The sequence below is a fragment of the Phyllostomus discolor genome, chromosome 7, assembly GCF_004126475.2.
Source record: "Phyllostomus discolor isolate MPI-MPIP mPhyDis1 chromosome 7, mPhyDis1.pri.v3, whole genome shotgun sequence".
In the NCBI taxonomy this organism is placed as follows: Eukaryota; Metazoa; Chordata; class Mammalia; order Chiroptera; family Phyllostomidae; genus Phyllostomus; species Phyllostomus discolor.
In genome coordinates, this window is record NC_040909.2 from 70,688,379 (window position 1) to 70,712,653 (window position 24,275).

Genomic DNA, 24,275 nt, shown 5'->3' on the forward strand with positions numbered 1-24,275 from the left:
GGAAGCAGTCTTTTCCTTTTCCTTCAGTTTCCTAGCTCACAGGGCATGTAGATGGGGAGATCAACTCAGTTTTGCTTTTGCTCAGGGCCCTCAGCTGCTGTAGGATGTCCTGGGACAACATCACAGACATCATGTGACCCTAAGTGCAGAGGCAGGTAAGGAGGATATCAGTGAAGTGATGCACTTTCCATATTTAAATGATGCACTGAAGCTAACACTCCATGTGGGCTTAAGGATGCCATACCATCAAGCAAGAAAGGACTGTGCAGTCACACAGAGTATTAACCATGACTTTTATTTTCTGTATTGTGATACTTTGACATCCAGGGCTTTGGCAACCCTGGGGAGACTGCCCCTCCCAGGGCTACTTAATTCCTAGAAACAGTAAACACGTTTTCAGATGCAAACCACCCAATTGTGAGCCCATACCCAAATGCCTCTTTCATTAGGTTCTGGTTCTACAGGATAATCTTGACTTGCCTTAATCTTTCATGCGTACCTATGAGACTACTGCAGACAGACCCTAAACCTCAGAGCCCACTGAAAGAATTCACACTAGCCAATCTTAAATCTGCTTACTCTGTCCTTCTGATGGTAAGCACAATAAAGGCTCTTGCCCACAATTCCTCCCTCACTCTATCCCCTGACTGGCTCTGGTACTTCCCAGCATGGCCCTGCCTGGTGAGACCTGTCCCATTCTCTTGGGAACTATGAGTAGCAAATTATCTTCTCAGTGTGAGTCATCTCCTGATCTATAGGCCTGACTCTGTCTACATTTTTTATTAGCACACTAATATATATTTTAAATACCAGGCTAAATGAAAATTATCCTGATAAAATTAAAGAAAACTTTATGTTTCCATTATTAGTTCCAAATTAGAGGAGAAAGAGGATAACATTGAGATGTGGTGGAATTTATAACAAGGCACCTACTACCTTTAGCCTAAGCAGTACTCACTTTCCAAGGGAACCCGCACTTTGTGGGGGCACCCCGAAAGGCTGCGGTGGTGGGGGTAGAGTCCTGTCACATGTCCTGTGCCATCGCACCCGGGGATGGGGCACTTGGTCTCCCTCTTTTCAGGCCTTGGTGAATCTACAAAGAAATAAAATTGAGAGATTAATTTGGTTATTCTTCTTTCCCTTCCCTTTCAATAGAGTGGCCTTGCAGGGTGACATTCTCTCACTTTATTCAGTTTTATCATAAACATTCTTTTCACATTACCTTGAATAAAGACCCTTAACTAAAACCTGTGGAAACACAAAAAGTGTTTTCAATTTTCTTGGTTTCCTAAGCCAAGGCTGAGAGAGGGCAAAGGAGTGTTAAAATACAGAGATGATTTCAAGTTGTCATATCACAAACTTGTAGTTAGAGCCTCATTATGAAAAAGCAATTCCATAGGATACACAGGCTCCTGAAAAGAAAAAAAAAAGTGAGAATGAAGAAAGAATTTGTTTAAACCAAAAACTGTCTCCTATTGAAGGAGGCTGGAAAAGGCCAGGTTCAAAATTACAAAACAAAAAAGCCATCATATCTGAGAAAGATATCACTGGCCTTGTCACTCACGAAGCAGGTGGCCCCAGGCTTTTGGTCCCAGTGGCTGCTCCTGGATGTGTGTGGAAACTGCTGCTACAAGAGTTAGGACAGGGAATCAAGAATATCATCTTGTGTGGGGCTAACCAACTGGCAGGCTGCTCAGTCAGAGGTTCCAAAACACCAATGATTTGCCATTTTGGATCAATATGCAAGGGCTACAGAAAAGGAGCTGTGGATTTTATTTTGAATGCAAACTAAAAACTAAGGCAACAGGAAGAAGGTTTGACAAAGAAACATTCTTGCGGGAGACTTGGAGAGAATGGAAGTACAAAGAGCGTAGGCCGCCTTGAGTGGTCTGAGAGCGCTGCCAGGAACGTGAGGTGGGGGTGGGGACCCCAGGGATAGCCAGGCAAGGAACAGGGACACTGTGTAACTCATTTTGTCAGTCTGCCATGGATGCAGCCTAAAGGGGGAATGCTGAAGACAACTCGGGGTTTCAACCTTCTGGCACATACATCGCTAAAGGTTAAAGGGTTTTCTAAAGAAAATAAAATAAAATAGAAGAAAATATTTTATGTATAAAATAAACAGGAACACGAATAGTGACAAGGTTAGAGCTAACAGAGGGATTCTTTAGACTTTTCAAGTTTGTGACTGAGATGGTAGCTGAACATAAATGCATTGGTATAGCCCAAATTGCCCCCTCACTGGTGCATGGAATGATACACCAGTCACGGGATGTGGCTGTCACTCAGCCTTCAGGCATTTCCAGGAACTGGAAGCAGAGCCCTAATGGGGCCTCAAGAAAAAGGACCAGAGGGGGATGGAGGCAGCTGCAGGCTGCTCAGAAAATGAAGTATCAACAGGAACGAACACACTTGGTGTTAAGCACAAACATACATAATGTATAATTCTGTCGCTAGACAGCTGCTGGTGATGGCACTAGGGGCAGAGGTCTGCCTGGGGAACGGGCAGGGCACAAGTGCTCCTCTCCACGCCTGGCCCCGGGGGCAGGGTGGCACACAGCAGGCTCCAGGGCAGGAGATGGCAGTGCGCAGACGCAGCTCTATGAGAGGTGTCACTCCAGTGGTTGGATTATAAATACTCCTGGAAAGATGGACGCGATGGGTTGAATGTACTGTGATTATTTGGGGCCATGGTTTCAACAAAGGAGAGGAACCAAGGATCCTTCAAGTTGCCACGCAGGGAGGGAGGGGAGTGGGAGAGAGGAGCAGAAAGAAAGGTCTAAATTTTAAGTGAGAAATGAACAGCCACTAGGTAGGGATGCCTTGAGTAGCAGGCATTTTTGTTTCATGAGAGACAAGATTTAAATGCAGTGATAAAGAGAATATACTCTGCTTTCTGTAAGAGATAAAAGGGCATATTAAGAGCTTTGACATATATTCTGTGATTTTTAAGGATAGAGATTTTATTTAATTTAAAAATGTTGCCCAATTTCAAGTTGATTTGGCCATGTACTTTCTGTAAACCATTAGTCAAATTCCTGGAAGTTTGATGCTAGTGAAATTAGGAGGTTTGACACTATGTGAGAGTGAATTAGAAAAAATGAGAAGCAATGTGTATTTTGGTGCCTTTCCTCTCTTGGATCTCATCCAAGTGAGGACACATTTCTAAGCCATATTGAAAGGTTTGGCGTTGAGTGTTTCTCCTCCTTGCCACACTATTTGTCTACAGGAAGCCAGAGAGGGTGTGGGAGATAAGGCAGGGCTGGCACCTGACCAGGTGTGGTCCACTGACAGTCCATCAGACACCTTTGTCTGCCAGCCTCTTCTCTGTGGGTGAAACAAAGATGCTGATGAAATGCTCTATAGGGCAGAGCCTGTTCGCAGGATAAGAAGCCAGAGCTCCAGTGACTCTCAGGCCCCCTGGCTCCTCTTCTTCAATTTTCTTTGTGAAATGCTGCATAATGACCTTATACCCTGGTGACCTTATATACTGGTTTGTCTGGGACTGTTCTATTCACACCTGATATATATTTGTGATTGTTCATATCACTCCCCTTCATGCTAGTGCCCTATGCTGTACAATAAATTGCATGATGACTCTACCTATATTATGACCCAAAGGCTCACTAGATGCTTAGCAGCAACAGGATAGCCAAACTTTTTTTTTTTTAATTTTAGAATTGCTGACTCATCTAAAGTCTTGGATAAAATGATATTTTAAAATCCTCCTGTTCTCTCATTAACAGCAGTCGCATGCCCAATGCATACAGAAAACTAGGATGGTATTTTGAAGAGTATGACTATCATTTGGAAAAAGTGTTGACTTAGAAGCACGGAATGCATGCCAGAGAAAAAAGCATCCCTTACCCTACTGCCTCCCAAATCTGGAAAAAGGAACAGGAAAGTGAATACTCAACTTGGACTCTGTAGGCATTCTCTAAGCTAAGCCTACAGTTTCCCTGAGTTTTACTCCCCCACCCCCTCTATTTTTTTTTTATACTAATCTGTTCTGGATCTTCTTGCATAGGCTTTTAAAACACCAAGGCAGGATCATGCTCTATACAATAAGATACACTATTGACTCATGCAGCCCTATGAGTAATTCAGTAAATCTCCAACATGACCCATGTATATAAGCACAGATTCTACAGCTTTGTTAATTTTTGAAAACAGAAAAAGTTTCAAAAGTTCTACAAAATTGACCAAAGGATCATCAAATATTTTAAGTTGTAATACAAATAGTCAAAATTTCTCCAAATAATGCATTTCACTGGCTGGAAGATTTTATTAATTGGAAGATGCAACACCATTTTGTGTACTAGTAAAAAAGGAAAAAAAAAACAAATTAAATTATGGCACATCCTTCTGATTTCAGAGATATTAAACTGGGAAACTCTGTATCTTAGAATGAATGAAATATAGTATATTAGATATTATGCGTTGGGGGAATTTGAAGTAAATTTCATTTTTTTTCTGATTTTGAGTTTATTTAAAAAGAAAACACACAGGTAAGTCAACAGTTGCATATTAGTGGAGTGCACAGAGCTAAGTAAGTATCCTGTCCCAAATCATACACTATTCACTAATATCCTGTCCCCATTGCAACCCTGGCAGTATGTGCATGGCATTCTTTTGTTACTTACTACATGACATTATTTTATTCTTTTTTGTTTTTTTCAACTCTAAGCTGCAAGGTGATATCAGATAAGATTTCAGGTGAGTACTAAAATGGACTTAAAATGACAAAATATATCATTCATTTCTGCATAAATATCAGCAACCAGAACATCTCTCATAAGCACAACTTTGGGGCCACAAGCTTGATTTTCCCTAATTCTGTGGTTATCAGACTTTAGGGTTTCCAAGTGTCACCTGACAAACTTGCTTTAAAAAAAATCAAGTTCTGTAGCAGTGAGTCTGATGGGATCCTGAAGGTACTCATCTTAAACAAGCCTTCTAGGCACTTAAGTACCATTTGTGAAACTCCACTTAACTGTAAGAATCATCATTGGAACCACCTAGTGCAAGACTGGGACTGGGGGTGGGGAAGGGGTTTATCTTTAGGGAAGAGAGGACACATTTTTCCTAAAGTTTGAGGAACAGTTTTAAGCATATTTACTCTCTTATTCAAGCTTGGCCCAGATATTTATGGACCCTGAGTTAGAGAGCTTGCAAAAAGCATAGACTTATGAAAGGATTAACAGCCACTTTTATCCTGAGAAGGATCAGATAGATCATCCTGCCTGACTTGCAAGTAGTTTGAAGCTTAAAGACAGTCAGATAATCCCAGAAAGAAGGTGGGAAACTAAAAATAAATTCCTGGAATTGATTTGATTAATGCAATGATTTAAAATCCAATAAATACTAACATACTTCTAATATCCAATAAAATACTTTTTAAAAGGTACTATATACTTTTAAACAGCTGTCAAATTTAAAGAAATAAAGGCAATGATTCTTTTATCATGTGTGAAAACACTGCAAAACTGACCAAACTTGTTCTGCAAACAATTTAGAGAGTAGTAAAACAAAATGAAATTGCTCATTTTATAATACAAATTAGCTTTTAAATTGTGTTAAGTTGTCAAAAAAGCTACCAGGAAGAAGTAATCAAGTCTTACTAACTTTTTTCCCAATCCTAGAACAATTTTATTTCTAAAATAAATGCAAAAAAAACATGTCTTACGTTTATTGTTAAAAATTTGTCTTCCACCCATGTCAATAACTTTGGTTTGTTTCCTTTCCCCTGCTAGGTGCTCCAGTAGAAACCTGTCCAACTCTTTGTAGGTGTTATGGAAAACACAGCTGCGCTCAGCCTGCAGAGTGATTGCCTGCTCCAGCAAACTTAAGTTCCCCTTCGCTTTCTCCAGGTCAACAGATTCTTCTGTCATTGCTGTCAGGCACTGGTTATCATCTTCCTCAGCCCCAGAGAATGAGGCCTGGGCTTTGCCATCCAGTGGTTCCATGTGAGCGTCCTGTGGGTCTCTCCTTTCAATTTCAGAATCACACCTATTTTCACAAGAGAGAAATTTGTCACCTTCAGTTTTTATTTCAGTAACGTCCAATATGTCTTTCCTATTATCCACTAAAATATACTTTGGGACTCTACGTGGTTTGGTTTCTTCTGAGAAGTTGGAGCCACTGTCCCAGCCATTCTCTGCACTTTCAGAGTTACTTTCATTGTCATCGGAGGAGCAGAATCTCAGCTGGGAGTCATTGATTTTGTCTTTTCCATCATCAGAATGAATCAAAAAGCACTCATCTACTTCATCACTCTCTGCTTTTAGAGACTGGATGCCACTGTCATTTAAGTTTTCATTTATAGTCTGAACAGATGCATTTTTTTCAAATTTCCCCAAGTGCATTATAGATTTGACTGTGAGCTCTCGGTAACAGCCGTATCTGTCTTCATTCCCATTGGGCTTTTCTTGTGCAGTAGAATGAAAACTCTCATCTGTAGGTTTTATCATGATTTCTTCTATGGAAAAGGAAAACCAATGTTTAAAAAAGAAGAACAAAACATAGTTAAAGAAGATTATTTAAATTTATTTAATAATTTTAAATTATTTAAGAAATATTTTCAAAAATATTTTGAGGAAATATACATAATACATACATACCTATGTATATATAATATATGAAATATGTAAATATGAAAGTTCTATCAATTTGTAAAACATTAGGGGAAAATATACAACTTCTTAAAACAAACAAAACAAAACAAAGCTTAGACCTTCACATTCTGAGAATTACCTTTAAAGAAATGAGGTATTAGAATTCTCAGTATATTAAGAACTGAGTTCTTCTATTGTGCTGAAATAGATATATAACAGTAACAGAATGTTGAATGTGAAATCACTGTTACTGTACCTCTTATATTTTCACCCCTAGTCACCTAGAAGGAAGTCAAATATGTACAATAATATACACTATGAAGAAAACAGTCATCAGATTTCTCTGTTAGCATGACAATATATTTTGAAGGTTTAGTTGGTTTATGTTTTCTATCTTTGTAGTTTTTCCAATATATTTTCAGATTTTATAGAATTTTAGTTAACATAAAAAATACATGTACATGATGAAAACCAAAAAAGTTCTGAAGACTTTCAAGACATCTTGACTACTTTTCTAATCACCATGCTGAGGGAAATACAAGTGAATGGAAAAATTAGCACAATCGAATAATACCTTAAATAGTAACACATTTTCTGGTCTGGTACTTTGTGCATGTGTGTAAAAAGCAAATGAGACAAGAGACGGGGATGGTCAGAGGATGTTGAATATTAACTAGCTATTCTCAGTACAGAGCCAGATGGAGTCTTGACAGTGAAGGAGTCCTATGACCGAGAAGAGGCTCCAAGTGCCAGGCTGTCTAGGGCAGTCTACTGGACCTCTGTTGTTCCAGTGTAGTTGTTAGTGTCACCACCTTTCATCCTCAGCCATGACCCAGTTAGGGGGATGACACCTTGTGTATGTGTGTGTATGTGTGTGTGTGTGTCCCAGTGCAAACACACCAATTAATGGTGCAGCTTCTTTGGTGACCTAATCCACACACCAGGCTGTGAAATGCAATGTTGCTTCCCAGCAATGTTGCTTTCAATGAACACTATAACAAAAAAAAAAAAGGAAGGAGGAGGACCATTTCTGTGTCTCAAAAGGCAGGGTGGGGGATGGGCAACACAAAATAATAAGCCACCTTGAAGACTGCTACAGACACCAAGAGAAATGCATTCTGTGCTAATAAACATCTTTGGAGGGAAGGTAGAGCCATCCACTGTGAGGGCTGTGGACAAGGGTGTCTGTGCAGAAAACAATGAGCCTTTTTTTGTCTCATTTAATTTTTTTAATAAACATTGTCTCTGACAAGGACACTCAAAAATACATCTCCATCATCTTCCTTTCTGGTAATTATCTCTCTAAATCAACACTGGACTGCCAGGATCAAGTAAATATTGCCATAGTAACTAAAAGCATTTTTGGATGAAGGGAAGAATTTAGTCACAACACTAGCCCCTTTAAATAATGCTGATTATAGGGTGCAGTCTTTTGTTGGGATCTATTCAACATAAACTGAAAAATTTAACATTTTACTTCCTAGAAAAGAGGCTGGATAAACAAGCACATAATATTTGATAGGATGGTCTATCCTCTCCTGAATTCATATCAGAGGAACTCCAGGTTTAAATAATATATTAAACATAGTCTAAAATGCAAATGAAGTTTTTCTCAGTATCACGGTTGGTGATTAAGAGAAAGTGTAAAGGGTTATGATAATTTTAAAGTATTATGAACTACAGAAAACAAATAAAAAGCATTTTCAGTGAATATGCTCAATTCATTGAACTATTCTCTCACTCCACTTAACTACCCACATGTGTACAATAATGATTTATAGACATTATACCTAATTATGCATATTTGGGCTGTGGTAGAGTGCTAACAAAAGCTCTAGAAAGCAACAATTACCTCTGTTGCTTAGCTACATAGTTTAAAATATTCCTATTAAGTGCAGATCACCAGAGAGGCAGGAGTGACAAAAATGCACATGTGCACAACAATGCACTTCACTGTGTTGCTGCCAACTGCTAGCATTTTGGGTCATTTCCAGTTTACATAATTGCTTGGTTCAACTGTTTGTTATATGCTAAAAGAAAATATTTATTAATTATTCTTCAGAAAAAGAGGAGTCCTGCCGATAGCCGTGCCTACATGCATCGCAAGCAATAGTTTCCAGGGATGGTCTGCAAACCAACTTTCTACGTACCCCTCCGGCTTTCACTGTAATTATATGGGGAAAAAAAGTTGAGTGAGCTTTCTAACTGGACAGGTCTGTGATGAGACACTTGTTTCTTCTAGCTTTGTAACAGGCTGCCTAGTTTTTTCATGCTGGTGTGTTTCTATTTTCCCTGGTGGACTAGTGACTTTTGTGCTTTTGCCAATGAAATCACTAGAAGATACCTGCCTTTAAGTTGGAACCACCTAGGTTTGATACTGTGCCTGGCACTTGTCTCTGTTCAAACTACACAGGGCCCTTAACATTTCTGATCTTGGCATCCTTAACTCGTACAGTGAGGCACACTGTAGACGTCACACTGTAGACAGCACACAGGAGCACATGGAAAGCAGGTGACACCCAACAGGTATTCAGTAAATGATGCCTCTCTTCCTCCTTCACTAGATACTATTTTAGATGATAGTAAAGGCAAAGAATACACAGGGCTCACCACATAAATGAGGCAGGGCTTATTTTTTATTTAGAATTAAGTAGTGAAACTAAGCCCTTGTGAAAGGGTACAATATGCAGTGTAAAGAAAATTCAGCCTGGTTAACACCCACACCGCACATGCTATGGCAAAGTTCGCCAACTGCCCTGATAAATGGCACAATGTGGAGGGAAACCTTTATGGGTATGAGGTCCAGAGACTGGGGAGGTGTGGCGAGCTCCCCTGCAGCTGCCTGAGTGACCTTACCAGGACCATGTCTTGTGAGTCTTGTGACCTTAGCTTTTCTTATCTTTAGAATGAGGATAATCCAATGATTGGATTCAATGATCCAAGGACAATAAACTGATATATTTTGGCATGGTATTCAATTCTTTATTTTGTTTAATCTTCACAATAACTACAACAAAGGTACCTTCTATTCAACTTCACAGAAGGGAAACTGGTTCTAAAGAGCTAAGGGCATATTCGATCACACAGCTAGCCAGTAGGGGCCTGAGATCTAGGACCAGGGCCATGACCTCCCAGCTCCATGCTTGTCCCTCTGTAACAAGCTACCCCCAGATTCCACAGCCTAGTGATGTCATATATCACAGTTGACATTTATAATATACAGAAACCCTGAGGAGAAACTGTTCAGAATACTAGTAGCCTATTATTTTCTCAGGTTTGAATATTTTCAAGAATGAATTTATAGAGGGGATATTAGGTAACTTACAATGAAAAAACAGACTCCAAAATTATAAATAAAAATATATGAAAACAAATATAAAAACAAAACAAAAACTAGCAAATAACTTCACTTCTACTTTCATAATACCACAACAATATAGGTCAGGAAATTTCTAGGTTGCACTTCCAGGAGCAGTCAGAGAGTTGGACAGTTACCAAGGACAGCCCTTTCTTGTTCCTGAGTACATTTCACAATGTGGTGAAGGTTGAAGCAGCTAGAGATGGGACAGTTTCTTGTAGAGTGAAAAACATAAACATTTTTGCCTGATGTGTAAAAGTTCACATTTGTTTATTTATTTTAAACCAAAGTCTCTACCCTGAGGTACTGGTAATCCTAGATGGTCTATGCTAATTGATTCTTGCACATATGTCAACTCCTTTGCATCAAAACACCTAAACAAAGGAAATCTTTTGAAAACTTCAACACATCTGTGTTAGACTCTTTAAGTGTAACTGGATTTTATTATCATTGTATTTTTGTTCTGTTTCTATAACTAAGTTACTTTTATAAGTAAATTAGTTTTCTAGGCCTCTTTAATATATAAATGTTGCTGGAAAGAAGTCTTAGAAAAATAAATCTGTCTTTTAACATTCTAAAATTGGAGGGGCTTTTCTCTTATTTGCTATTTGTTGAGAGATAATATATGTTAAAAGTCTTATCTCAGCCCCTTGCACTCCTGTAACTGTGACAGATTTCCTGGAATCATAAGTGGGGGATTCCACAGTGGGTTAAACTCACTTTGAGCTGACCCTTCTTTCCTTGTCTGCATTGGGAAAGTGTATGCTTGTCCAACCAACTGGTAGTTGTCTTCTTGCTCCAGTGAAGAAGGTGTATCTGCACAGCTTTGTCCATGGCCCTCAATATCTACTTGCAGCTCTTTGAAAAATAGCCAGTTGAGGGAATGGGGTGTAGTTTTGCCATTAAATGGATACAAGCTCATGATTTGAGCTCTCATGAGCTTTATACACTCTCTTCATTATCTGAATTGCCTAATGATGATGCAACTGAGCACACACTTGGCCAGGTAAAGAACTTGGGGTACCAGGAGTCTATTAGATGAGAGATGAAAAGTCCTTACACTGCCTTTGGGCCCTGCTTTAGGTCTCTTTCCTTCTGGAGGGTGAGGAGTAACTTCCTCAAAAGATTCAAGATAACTTAGAGTTTTTCTCTTTTGACCAGAGAAAGAAGCACCTGTGACCTGCCATTTCTGGAAATGTTCATTTAATGTTGGAGGAACTTTGCCCAGTCTGATTTCTAAAGGCAGTCAGAGCTTTGAGAGAATTAGATTATGAAGCATGGTTAGCTGAGAAATAATTATTTTGCTTGTTTTTCAATTGTTTTGTAATTATGTCCTTTTTAATATTTTTAAGTTGCATTATCTTAAAAATTAAATCTCTTTGGTCCTTAATGATCATATCTGTAAAATTTTGTTCATAATCATGCATATATCATGTCACTGTTGGGTAGATTAAATTATATAGTTTATGTGCCTGGAATATATTAAAAATTCAAAAATGATGGCCACTGCTGCTAGAATTTCAGGGTATTCATTGTTATTAGTGGTGGTTCCAGTACTAAATATAAATACTAGGTAACATTTTTGAACTTGAAAATAGATGCCCAGTACTGTTTATAACCGAAATTTTAGCTGAGTACATTTTGACAATATATTTTCTTGGTTAATATTAAGCATCTACATTGATCACACAAATATAATAGAATCAGTGGACAGATACAGTTTAAGTCTAACCACACTGATTCAAAGACTTTCTAGAGTCAATCTGCAATTTTCATGAATCAACAAAATTCCAACCAGCTCAAGGAAACAAAAAGAAGTCATGGATGATTATAATTTCCAGATGTGCCAACAGGCTCTAAGCCATATGTTAAATATAGAAAAGTCAGAAAATTTACTTAAACATTGACACATCAGAGCACAACTTTGTTTTAACTACAGAATCTCAAACTACTTGCAAGCCAAGATTACTAGAGATCTGTTGATTTTGATCTGAGATTTGTGCTCACTCAGTCAATACACTTTTAAACCTTTTCTATTAGTACCTATTACTATAATTCCATATACAATAGATATTTATGATCTAAAACTCATTACCTTTGGTTTATATAATATATTCTTTTCAAAAACCTATCTTGTATATTTTTATTCATATAATGTTGCATTTTGGAAAAAAAGTTTATTTAATAGAACATTTACACACCTAATTTCACTTTCTAATAAGTCAAGATCTAGGTTTCCATTTACTTTTTTCATGAGTTTTTTGAGATATTTTGCATGTTCTTCAATTTCAGTCTCATGCATGAAGTGGTTGGTGATATCCTGACTCCTAGAAGCGCTATGACTGTCAGGGACAATTGGGAGTAACTGACCTGGGGAGAAACAGCTGAAAATTCTGAAATTGTAACTATAGATCACTTAGAATGCAAACAGCATTTAAGGAGTGACTGAAAAATTGAATTCATGAAACAATGTGTGCTTATAAGTAAATTAAAATGATTTATTTTGAAAATAATGAGCATAGTGATACATTTTCTATAACATATCATTTTTTTATGGAAGGAGATGCTAGACTGACAAGTTTAGGTCCCTTCTGCAGTCTACTGTTATAAATATTTATTTTAAAAATGTTGAAAATTAAGGTCACAGTTCACATGCATTGGTCCATGTTGTTATCACCAAGTATAAGTAAATAATTCTATATATGTTTATGAAATAAAAACATGTTTTATTCATGTATGTCATATCTTAAAAATCTTAAAGCTTAAATTTGTCCTTTTATTTTGAAAGGTTCCTTCAGCAATAGACATCTACCCTATTTAGGAGTCAAGGTATTCTTCAGCTTTAAGGCTTAGTATCTTTTACATTCTTCAAAAGAAGGCAGAGTCCAACCCTGCATCTTGAAAATAAACTCAGGGAAAGGACTCTCTGGTGCTTGTCTTTAGACATTCCATAGTTGCACATAAAAATCAGCCCTCAATAGCCCTGACTGAGTAGCTCAGTTGGTTGGAGAATCCTCTCATACACCAAATGGTGTCAGGTTCAATCCCCTGTCAGGGCACTACCTACTTTGCAGTTTCCATCCCCAGTTGGGGCATGTCTGGGAGGCAAGTGATGAGTGTTTCTCTCTCTCTTTCTCTCTCTCTCTCTCTCAATCAATCAATCAATCAATCAATATATCCTCAAGTAAGGATCAAACAAGTGAGCCCTCAAAGAATGGATTGTGAGTGAAATGAATGTTTAATTTTGTTCCTAAATTGTAACATACAAGCTGGGTGTTTCACACAAATTTGGGCTGCTCCTTGCTACCTGTGCTAGGGTGAGCATCCATTTCCAGGAGGCCATCATCCTCCTCTGCCTCGGTCCTGGAGTCACACTCTTCCTTGCCATTCATGTTTGGACTGTAGTGTCGGGGCTTCATCAGCAAGGATTTTCTTTTGTTGACAGGAACACCCAAGGCCTGCTCTTCAGCTCTCCTCTTCTTCTCCATGGAGCAATCATATGCAGCACTATAGTGATTGAGGCAAATTAAGAACACGGTAAAATAGTTTATTGTTATTTGCCTTTTGACATTCATGACGCTAATCCAAAATCTGTGGAAACCTTGGACTAAATGTCTAGGATTTCTTGTTGGCACGCTCACAAAAAACCCCAAACCAAACCAAACCAAACACACACAAAAAAAAACTCCAGCTCATCCATTGAATCGACTGTGGATTCTATTTTACTGCCTATCAAGAGTTAAAAAAAATCTTCCTTAATCCTGAGTAAGCATATGTTAATCTGTGCTTTGCTTGGTAGTACACTAAATACCCAGGGAGGGATGAAACAAGATTTGTACTGGTCTGCTAATCCTAAGAAACAGCTAATGTGAAAAATATACCACTGGATACAAAAAAAAATGTCCAGTATGGATAAATTGCGAGGTTTTTCAATAGTTGTTTGCTACCCAAACTGCTTATCTCTGCCACAGTTGCACATCAACTTGAGATGCCACATCCTGAGCTTTGACTTGAAAGAAAGGAGCAGAAACAGAGAGGACAAGTTATGAACATTTCATCAACCCATTTCTAGTCACACACACAAATATACACACACAAAAGTAAAAAGATGCTGCATGGCATTCTATCTTTTGATTCTCACCCATTTGGCAAACAGAACAAACATATAAAAGGAGGAGAAATAAGATTGGATTTCACAAAAATGGACTACAATTTATTCTTACTCCTATTCTCATATGGTTTTATTTGAAAATGTTCCTGAAGGGGGCCCTTTAGATTTCCTTCATTACAGCTCACTCAGAATTAATATAGATCACCCTGCGTATTGAAGTTAAGAAAAATATTGCCTTGGCAAGCAAGATTCAGGAAGACAAGAGGTTTTAGCTAACAGTAAGTCTATGAGATATATTTATTAAATGCTCTAGGAATAAAAATGTAACAGCTTTAGGTAAAAATATCCAGAAGAGAGAATCCTAGACTCAAAGTAATATGGTATTACTTACTCCATCACTAAAAAATTATTAAGCACTTAGTAATAATACTAAGTAGATAAAGGCCTTAAATTATCCTCTTAGAAACATCAATGCAAAGATCGTGGCTGATTCATGACAATTATTTGATTATAGTCATACGAGAATCCTTGGATTTAGAAGATTAAAACTTTAGAGGAAAAAATCATGGTATTCCTTCTAAGAAAAAAAGATTCTGGAAAGAAAGATTATTGAAGAGGGTTAAACATTTCTCAAAAAATAATGTAAAATTGGAGAATTTATAATTTTTCTGAGGAGGAGAACAGTATAGTTCCTAAATAAACTTATGTGTTTTTGCAAAACTTCTCTGATGAGCCCAAATTTAAAGTGACTATGTACAGAAGATAGAGCAAAAGAGAATATAACCAGATGACTATGAGAGCAAAAACATGCCTTTACAAGAAGGTTGAAGCAAACAAAAACTTCATAGCTTGGACACACCAGTTTGTCAAGGAAAACAGCCTATAACATGTGGTCATGATATAATGAGAGCAAGAACAGAAACAGAGAACTATCCTTACACTTGCTTTGTTTTTCAAGGAGATGGACCTTTCAAAGGAAGAGGGACAGAATAAACATATTGAGGGGAGATAAACTTCCTAGATATATAAAAAGAGCTCCACAAGTTCCTTAAAGTAGTTAAAGTGTCCAAAATTAAGTGAATTTCCAAGATGTTCAGAAAAAATATAAATAAGACCACTAATCATTATCTCAAACTAAGAAGGTGTATATAAAATGAAAGAGGGTCCTGAAAAATGTCATTCAGAAAATAACCAGGAAAAAGTAAGTGGATTCTAAAAACCAATTGAAGCATAACATTGGTATTGAGAAAGAAGCTGAGAAAGTTTATGAAGATGAAAATCTGTCAGCACTGGAAACACTGATCAAAGAAATGGGGTGAAAGAAGTGGATAAAAAGAACTGGTTAGTCAGAAAAATGTCATTTCTTTCTTTGATGGTTGGAGTGATTAATGAGGCTGCACATCTACTACCTGTAAGACCCTTACAAACTTTGTATTGTTAACATCATTATCTACATTTACTTATAAAGACAAATTACATTCCTCAAATCACACATCTGGTAGTTGGTGGTGCTGATATTTGAATCCCAGGCTGTAGGCCTCAAGGCTCTTGCTCTCTCCTGCATGTTGCCAAATCAGAACAATGAATTTGGATTATTTCCATATGCATTTGACAACTGGGTGAAGCAGTGCCTGGATAAAGCAGCCATCTCTCTAACTGAAAAGAAGCTGCCTATCACAGGGCATTGCCCAATGCTTAGGGTGCAGATATATATGATGCTCATTAGCCCTGGAGATGCTACTGAGTTGCAGCAATGAAAAACACATTGTAAAATGTAATTAAGGCCCCAGAAGGTCCATAGTACAGAGGAGTAGAATGAAACTAATGAAGTGATATTTAATGGCAATAAAAATCAAGTTTAGTATTTGGGTCCAAATAATAAGTGTGTAAGGATAAAGGGGAAATACAAGGTTTTTATCAAAAGTACAAATTTAGCTTAATATATATATATATATATATATATATATATATATATTTGATACTGTGTATGAAGTTCCTTAAGTAATTAGCTCTGTAATCTGTAACAAATAATTGAACAGTTTGGAAGACTAAATTCCTCATCCATCAAACAAGGATAATAATTTTGATACCAAGTGTTGTAGATAAAAAAATACATCTTCTGGTAAGGACAAAAATAGGTTGAGACAGAGCTGCTCTGACTCCCAGGTAAGAGCTCGTTGGACTCCATCCACATCAGGCTGATGTCACTGCTGTGCAACATCACAAACTATCTCCCTGGCACACTGTGCAGATTTATGTATGCTTGTATGTCCATAAGTGCATTTTCCTTTTTTACATATTATTTATATTTACATAAATTACATTAGATTTATACATAACATTTGCTTTAAATCTCACACTCTGTGCACTTCTCCATTGCAAAGTAGCTGCGGTCCTGGCAGCATTTGGAGCTAAAATGAAAGGCTTTATAATAAATATTACCCTTTTTGTGTGTATGGAAAATGGTCCCTTTCCTAGTTTTCCCTGAGGGCACACTATTTTGGCTTTATTGTGACACTTCACTGTGACACTGCAATGAGGGAAAGCCATGCTTTACATGTCACTAAAAGAAATGCCACAAAATGCTAACATATCTTCTCAAGGTTGCCAGAAATAATTTCCACTGGGTTGTGTTTTCCCATCTGCAGAGCTCTGAAATGTTAAGGAAATAAATGAGCTCTATTATCTATATTTTTCTAGTAGATGAGAAAGAAAGAGAAAAAATACCCCTGCATTTATTGTTCTCTTCAATCAAACTGTTGCTTTAAACATCCCAAGTCCTCCAGGGAACTTTATCAATGCACCAAATACTTTTTAACACCATATTTCAAACCTGTCATTGTGATTTTATTAAAATATCTTTAAAATATCTGAATTTTTACCCAAGGGAAATTTTTGGTTACACACTTGAGAAATGCTTGCATTTAGAAACACAAATTTGAATTCAAAATGGTATCCCCTGTGATGACAATATATGACTGAAATTGTATTCAACAAATGATTGAAGAAAACAGATAGCATTAATGATAAACTCAGTGCTAGAAGTATGTTTAGAAGTCAAATTCATTAACTTTTCAGGTTTCAGAAAAAAGTACAACATATTAAGGAACTGTAAACCCTCAAAATCTGTCCAATAAGCACTGAGGGCTCCAGAATACTGTTCCAGCTTATTTTCCACAGTAATAAATTCTCAGCATGAGCTTTCAGAAGATATGTAACACTTTAAAGTGTGGTAGGGGTGGAGGGATTGAGCAAAAAGGAAAAATGGCTCATGGACATGGACAACAGTATGAAAATTGCGACAGGGAAGGGAGTATAAGGGGACTAAATGGTAATGGGGAAAATACAATAAAAATTTAAAAATAAAATTAAATTAAAATGTGGCTTTAGCCATGGCCAGTGTGGCTCAGCTGGTTGGGTGTTGTCCTGTAAACCAAAAGAAAGGTCACAGGTTCAATTTCTGATCAGGGCACATGCCTAGATTTCTAGTTCAGTCCCTGGTCAGGGCAATACTAAAGGCAACCAATCAATGTTTCTCTCTCACCTCCATGTTTCTCTCCCTCTCTTTTCTCCTTCCCTTCTCCTCTCTTTAAAATCAACAAGCGTATCCTCAGGTAAAAATGTTTTTAAATGTGGTTTCAGCAATAAATACATTCTGAGCACTTTCTGCCAAAAGGATATAACAGAAAAATGATTTGAAGTTTTTAATCCCAGAGTCCAAACAGATTATTCATGTGCTCAAATATTTCCATGGAAAATCCATAGTGGGTATTTCTACTAATTTCTTCTAACTGGACAGAACATCACAGACTGATAGAAAGGGACCAGAAAGTATGAATTTGAATTAAAAAGAAATTTAAAAGGTATGATGATTGAAAAAGAAAAACTCAAATTGTTACTTCTTATAGAGTCATGATTGTGTTTGAGGAAAACCAAAAGAATCTACATTTAAAACATTAAAATAAGGAGGTAAATTTAGTAAATATCACTTTAAAAATTATTTGAACTTCTGTAAGCCAGCAATAAAAAATTATAAAAATAATTTAAAAATAAAACCACCTATAATACATAGAAATAAGAACACCTAGGAATATAACAAAAGATGTGTAAAATTTATACAAAACAAATGACATTTTGAAGAAATTAAAAATACATAAATGGAAAAATATTAAATGTTCATGGAATAAAAGATTCAATATTATAAGATTTGAGTTCTCCCCAGATTTATCTATCAGAGTCAATGCAATTCCTCAAAAAAATTCCAAGAATTTTTTTTTCAGATTAACAAGTTAATTCTAAAATTTTTATGAAATTGTAAAGACCCAGGAATGGCAAAGATCATCTCAAAGGAGAACTACAACAAAGTTGGAAGAGTTATAGTTTTGGGTGTCAAAGTTTATCATAAATATGTAGCATTTAAAATAGGCTGTTATTGGGGCAAGGATAAACAAACAGACCAATGAAACAGAATAGATAGATGCTCCATCTATGAGTTTCAGAAATAAATACACATATATGTGGTCAATTTATGAAAAAGGCATCATTTGGGAAAGGGTGGTTCTTTAATGAATAGCACTAGGTCAATTGGATATATCTATCTGTGGGGTAAAAAACATTTTGACTTCCACCTTATTGTATATACAACAAAGAATTTCAGTTCAGAAGGACTATGGATTCAAAACATGCATTGTAAAACAATAATCTTCTAGGAAAAATTGTGAGACAATATCCTCATAACCTTAGCAAAGATTTCTTAAGCAGTTTACAAAAAGCAATAAGTTAAAGGAAAGGACAAATTAGAATACATTAAAATCAAAACTTTTATTTACCAATGTATAACAACCAGTAAGTAGAACTTCCTATCAATATTCTGCTTTGATCTGTTTACACAAACATGTTCACCTTGTGAAGATTAATTGAGCTCTACTCCTATGATATGTATGTCCTTCTATTATGTCCTTCAAAACAGTTTTTGAAAGATCAGTAAGAGTGAAAAAGTAAGCCACAGGGTGGAAGAAGTTATTAGCAACTTATATATGTAGAATATATAAATCTTCCAAATAAATAAGAAATGACAATCAATGTAAAAAATGGGGAAAAGATGTGGCCAGGCACATCACAAAAGAGCTTACACACAAATGAAGAGGTGTTCTGGCTCTTTCATCTCCAGGGAAATGCAAAAACATGCACTGACTTCTTAGCTAATAAAGTAGTAACCGTAAGTGGAAACCTCTAAAATATCTCCCTTCTCATCACAAAAATAGTAAATCAGGTTTATATTCTGGAACGCATGGTAAAAATTAGTGCCACCCTTAAAACTAAGAAAATGCATGCTTGGTGGTCCTTAATAATTTTCCCATTAAATTCACAAGTGTGGACTCCAGTGAAATTGATCCTAGTGATCAACAGTGAACTACCACAAACTCAAACAAATAATTGTTCTTTCTGTAGCTTCTAGACTAAAATATGCAATATTTACTTTAGTGATTAACGGAGACTCAAATGTGGGTTTTGCAATCACTAACGTGGCAAATATGTTCTTTCTCATCCCTACAGAGAGCAGAAGCAGGAGCAGTTAGCATTCCAAAAATAATAAAAAAAGGGTGCATATCTATAGTCTTGCTGAGGACTGTGCAAATTCTGCTGCTCTCCATCATAATGCAGTCTAAAGAGACCTGGATAACAGGACATCCCATGAAACATCACATTGGTGTATTACATTGGTGACATCATGTTAAGAAGAACAGATTAGCAAAAAAGTGTCATTTTAGAAGCTTTGGCAACACATCATTGTTCCTGAGGGTGGAAGATAAATCAACACAGATTCAGGGGCAGACCATATCAGTAAAATTTTTAGAGGCTCAGTGGTCTGGGGCATTCTGGGTGTTCCCATCATAATAAAAGACAAACTATTTCATTTTACACATTCTACCACTGAGAAGAAAGCACATGCCAGATTGACCCATTTAGGTTCTGGGGACAATGCATTCCACACTTGGAAAAACAACTCTGACCCATGAATTGAGTGATGAGGCAGGTGACCAGCTTCAAAACAGCTGCAGAGGAGGTCCTGGATGCACTATGCTGGTTGGACATAAAATTTGATAGAGCACATGGTATGTTTGAAGATATTTGTAGTAAAAGGAAAAGATAACAGGTTATGGCAAGATCTAATGGAAGAATCACAACACACACCCACAGGTTTCTGGAATAAGTAAATTTGCAGTAAAGAATTAGACATTACTCAATAAACAGCCCTAGTAGAGACAGAGCCTCTGGCCATGAAACCACAACTGACCATCCTGAACTGGTTTGTGTTAGATCTACCAAGTCATAATGTCCAGCAGGCCCAGAAGGAATCCATCATAAGATAAAAGGTCCAATATTGGGCTGAAACAAGTTTAAAGGGAAGAAGTAAGCTATATGAGCAGACCCTCATAACATCCACCACTCTGATGGCAGTACCTCATGCTCAGCTGCCACAAATGGACCATTTGTAGGGCTTGTGAATATCAGATACAAAGGAAGAAAAAGGATAATCTTGGTAAGTGCATTGGCTCAGCATCTAAGTGCAATCTGAAAATGGTTGCAGGTCACCACTTAAGGGTGTCTCTGAAAGGAATAGAGAGAAGAAACTTTCCCAAATGGACAGAGCTATAGGACAGAGCAGGGTGTAACTAGTCTTCCACTTTGCATGGATTGAAAAGTTGCTAAGTTTAGAAAATATATAAACTCATAAGAAAAATGAATAGCTCAAATAGTCAGGCAGGAACAAGGAAATAAATATGTTAGCTCAAAGATAAAGGACAAGGAAGGCTGAGGGAAATGCATGTGGGTGCATATGTGAGTTAGGATCAAATGTGGAAGTCTTTGCCTTGCATGATGACACCCATTAGAGAGTATATACCAAGGAATTAGCATTAAATTACTATTCAGATAGAATAGCCTGGTAAGGAGAAGTCAGCCAACTTCTATCTTCAGCTTTCATATATTGGCACAATGGTGTCATTAAGGAGTAGCCTTAGTGGCAGGGATTGAGATGTTGAATAGGCCCAACAGCAATGGGCCCCTACCAAGATTGACTTAGCTACTCTTACAGCTCAAGGTTCAATCTGCCAGCAACAGAGATAAATGTCACACACCCAATATTATACCATCCCTTCAAAAGACCAACCAGCCACTGGATCCTTTACACTCTGAATGGGACAGCAATTCAACTTGACTGGAACTTATATATATCCTGGATATGAATTTGTCTTCCCTGACTTCAGAGACTCACATAGTACCACTATCTTAGGGCTTACAGAAGTTTATCTTACCAACAAGAATTTTCATACATCTCATTAAACAAAGGGACCCAGTTAAGAAGATCACATTGAGAACAAACTGATTGGATACACGGTTTAATACACATTCCAGAAATTGTCAGTTTGGTGGAGTAGTAGAATGACTTCCTGAAGTAATAGCTGAATTGCTACCTTGGAGATGATACCCTGACAAGATGAGGTATCTTCCTGGGAGGCAATATGTACTCTCCATCATTATATAATGCTCTATTCTGGATAGTCTGAATATATGGGTCCAAGAACTAACAGATGAAATTAGGAGTGGCTTGGTTTGCCATGACTCTCAGTAACCAACTTATACATTTCTTACCCCAAATCTTGGCTCTGTGGGTCTAAGAATCATAGTTCCCAAAGGGAGAATGCTTCCACCAGGGCACACTGTGTGAGTCCTAATAAATTTTAAATTTGTATTGCCTTTTAGTCACTTGGGCTTCTTGTACTTAGAGATCAGTAGGCAAGGAAAAGAGTCACTATCCCTGCATGAGTAAACTGGTCCCAATCATTGGGAGTGGTTAGGATGCCATTAATATTTTGGGGACAGAGAAGAATATGTTTGACACCCAAGTGATCTACTGAGATATCTCCTGCTTTTTCCTGGTCCATACTTGACAGCAAATCAACATGTACAGCAGCCAGAGAATCTGAAGGTCACGGTAACCAGTAGTGCAGGTCCCTCAAGGATGAAGGTCTGATTCATGCCATCAAGTAAACCATTTAGATTAGTAGAAGTACTTGACAAGGATAGAGGGAGTGAAAAGAAAATTTAGTAGACAAAGAATTTAATATACAAAGCAAGTATATATGAAGTGTGAAGGAGCACACTGTGCTGGACACTGTGGCATGCCACCACCCTCTTCCTACTTCAGGACTAAGGTATTCATTTTACCCACCTAGTGAGAGTGCGGGAAGCTAATAGATTTTAGCTGAATCCATTTCTGGAAATTGTCTTCAGTCAGAGAACTATCTACCACAAAATCATATTCCCCTGGGGGCAGCCCAAATTCACCCTTGTCTTGAGGCAAAACAAACTCTGAAGAGCAATCCCAGCACCAGAGATCCCAGGAGGAATGTCTGAGACTTCTGTTGCAACTGCATTGCAATTCAACTTCTCCCTCTGCCCGGTCATGTTTCCCTTCTGCTAACAGGTGTTGTTCCCAGGAGGATGCACCCCTGCCCCCGCAAAAAAAAAAAAAATACTCTGTTAAAGTTTCTATCTTGGTCTGTTTCTCAGAGAACATAACACAGGGCAAGAACATGATGAAGTTAGCCCTGGAGGCCAAAGGCAGGTACTGGTCACTAGGCTGGAAGTGTTGATAGCTGTGAAGCTCATTCTGGACTTACAGAACTCAAATATAGCTCTTCTTGCAGTCTTTGTTCTGAGAACCTAGAGGATACACAGTCTTGGCTGTAGTTTGTGGGTTTGCTCCTGACTCCATTTGAAACAAGAAGGTGAAGACAGAACTCATTATTATCCATTCAGAAAACCAAGAGCTACTCTTTTGACTTTAAAGATCAATGGTAGAAAAACATGTTAATTTATTTGACAATATAGTATTGTTGTGACATATGATTTTCATATTGCTCCAGTAGAATATGCATTTGTGGTAAATCTTTATCATTAAATATTCAATTTTAAAAACTGAAAAAGTGACATATTTCAGTGACATTTCCAAGGAGCTTGTTATTAGCTTGTTATAATAAAAATGTATAAAATTATGAGATGATGTCTACTTGCTAAGAACTGATGATCTAACTATGGATGGAAGGTAAACACACAAGACAACACTAGTTGATAAGAGAGGATATTAAGTTTGCAATGAGTAACACAAGCAATATATGAGAGAGTAGGTAAAAAATGAAGTAGACAGGATGGACAGTAGTAGACAGTACTCCTCTTTCTGTGTTTTAACATAAGCTTCCTTTTAATGATCTAAAATACCACCCAATGAAATCTAAAACCCTAATTTAAAAAAAAATGTAATGCTCTGTACCTTTTCCCCCTCTCTCCTCCTCCCACTCCCCAGGTACAGAGAATAAGTAGCATAGATGGTAGGTAGAAAATAGACAGGGGGAAGGTAAGAATAATATGGGAAAATGTAGAAGCTAAAGAAATTATGACACATGGACATGAACTAAAGGGGAGAATGTGGGTGGGAGAGGATGAGTAGGGTGGAGGGGAGTGAAGGGGGGGAAATGGGACAACTGTAATAGCATAATCAATAAAATATATTTAAAAAATGTAATGCTAACAATATGCCTTAGGAAATTGAGTTTTTAATATTTTCCCACTGTACATTTCACAAAATGCTTAAATCATTTCTGGTAAGAATTTAAGCAATGCATAGTCATATTTTCATAAAACATGACATCACATTTGATGTAATGCTGTATTCTTGCTGCAATTAGTTTTCTATTTGAAGAAGTGTTCACTTCCCTTCCTGAGACCCTCTGACCTGGGACTCTGTGCTATGGATTCCCAGATACTCTGCAACAGCTACTTGACTAAACTTTTAGGAAATTAAGAGAAAGGACCCTGTGGAAAAGTTAAAATCCCATGACCATTTGAAATGAGCCTCATGATTCCTAAGAGAGGTAGAAGCCATCACAAAGGACAAATTTACTTTTATGCAGTGAGGAGTATAGAGATACTGTTCATTTCTTGAGCACAGTCCCTGAAATTCATGTGCCAAAGCTCTCACCAATGTCTCAGAATCTTGTGACCATGTTCATATTTACAGAGACATGTCAAGCTATAGTGTGCCCCATAGTAAACCTATAATTTGAAGCTTCTCCTATTACTCATGTCATAAATTCAGCCTCTAACTTGTTGCTAAGTTGTTATTGAT

General features: G+C 37.3%; 1 protein-coding gene across 1 annotated transcript in view; it reads right to left on the minus strand.

Annotated features, from left to right (window-relative positions):
* LOC114501716 (suppression of tumorigenicity 18 protein) overlaps positions 1-24,275 on the minus strand; it is a 156,444-nt gene that overhangs the window by 53,676 nt on the left and 78,493 nt on the right. The window contains exons 8-10 of the mRNA XM_028518443.2: positions 13,280-13,479; positions 5,687-6,478; positions 959-1,093 (exon numbers count right to left, since the gene is read on the minus strand). Coding sequence (XP_028374244.1) covers positions 959-1,093; positions 5,687-6,478; positions 13,280-13,479 — 1,127 coding nt within the window. The remainder of the gene's footprint in view (positions 1-958; positions 1,094-5,686; positions 6,479-13,279; positions 13,480-24,275) is intronic.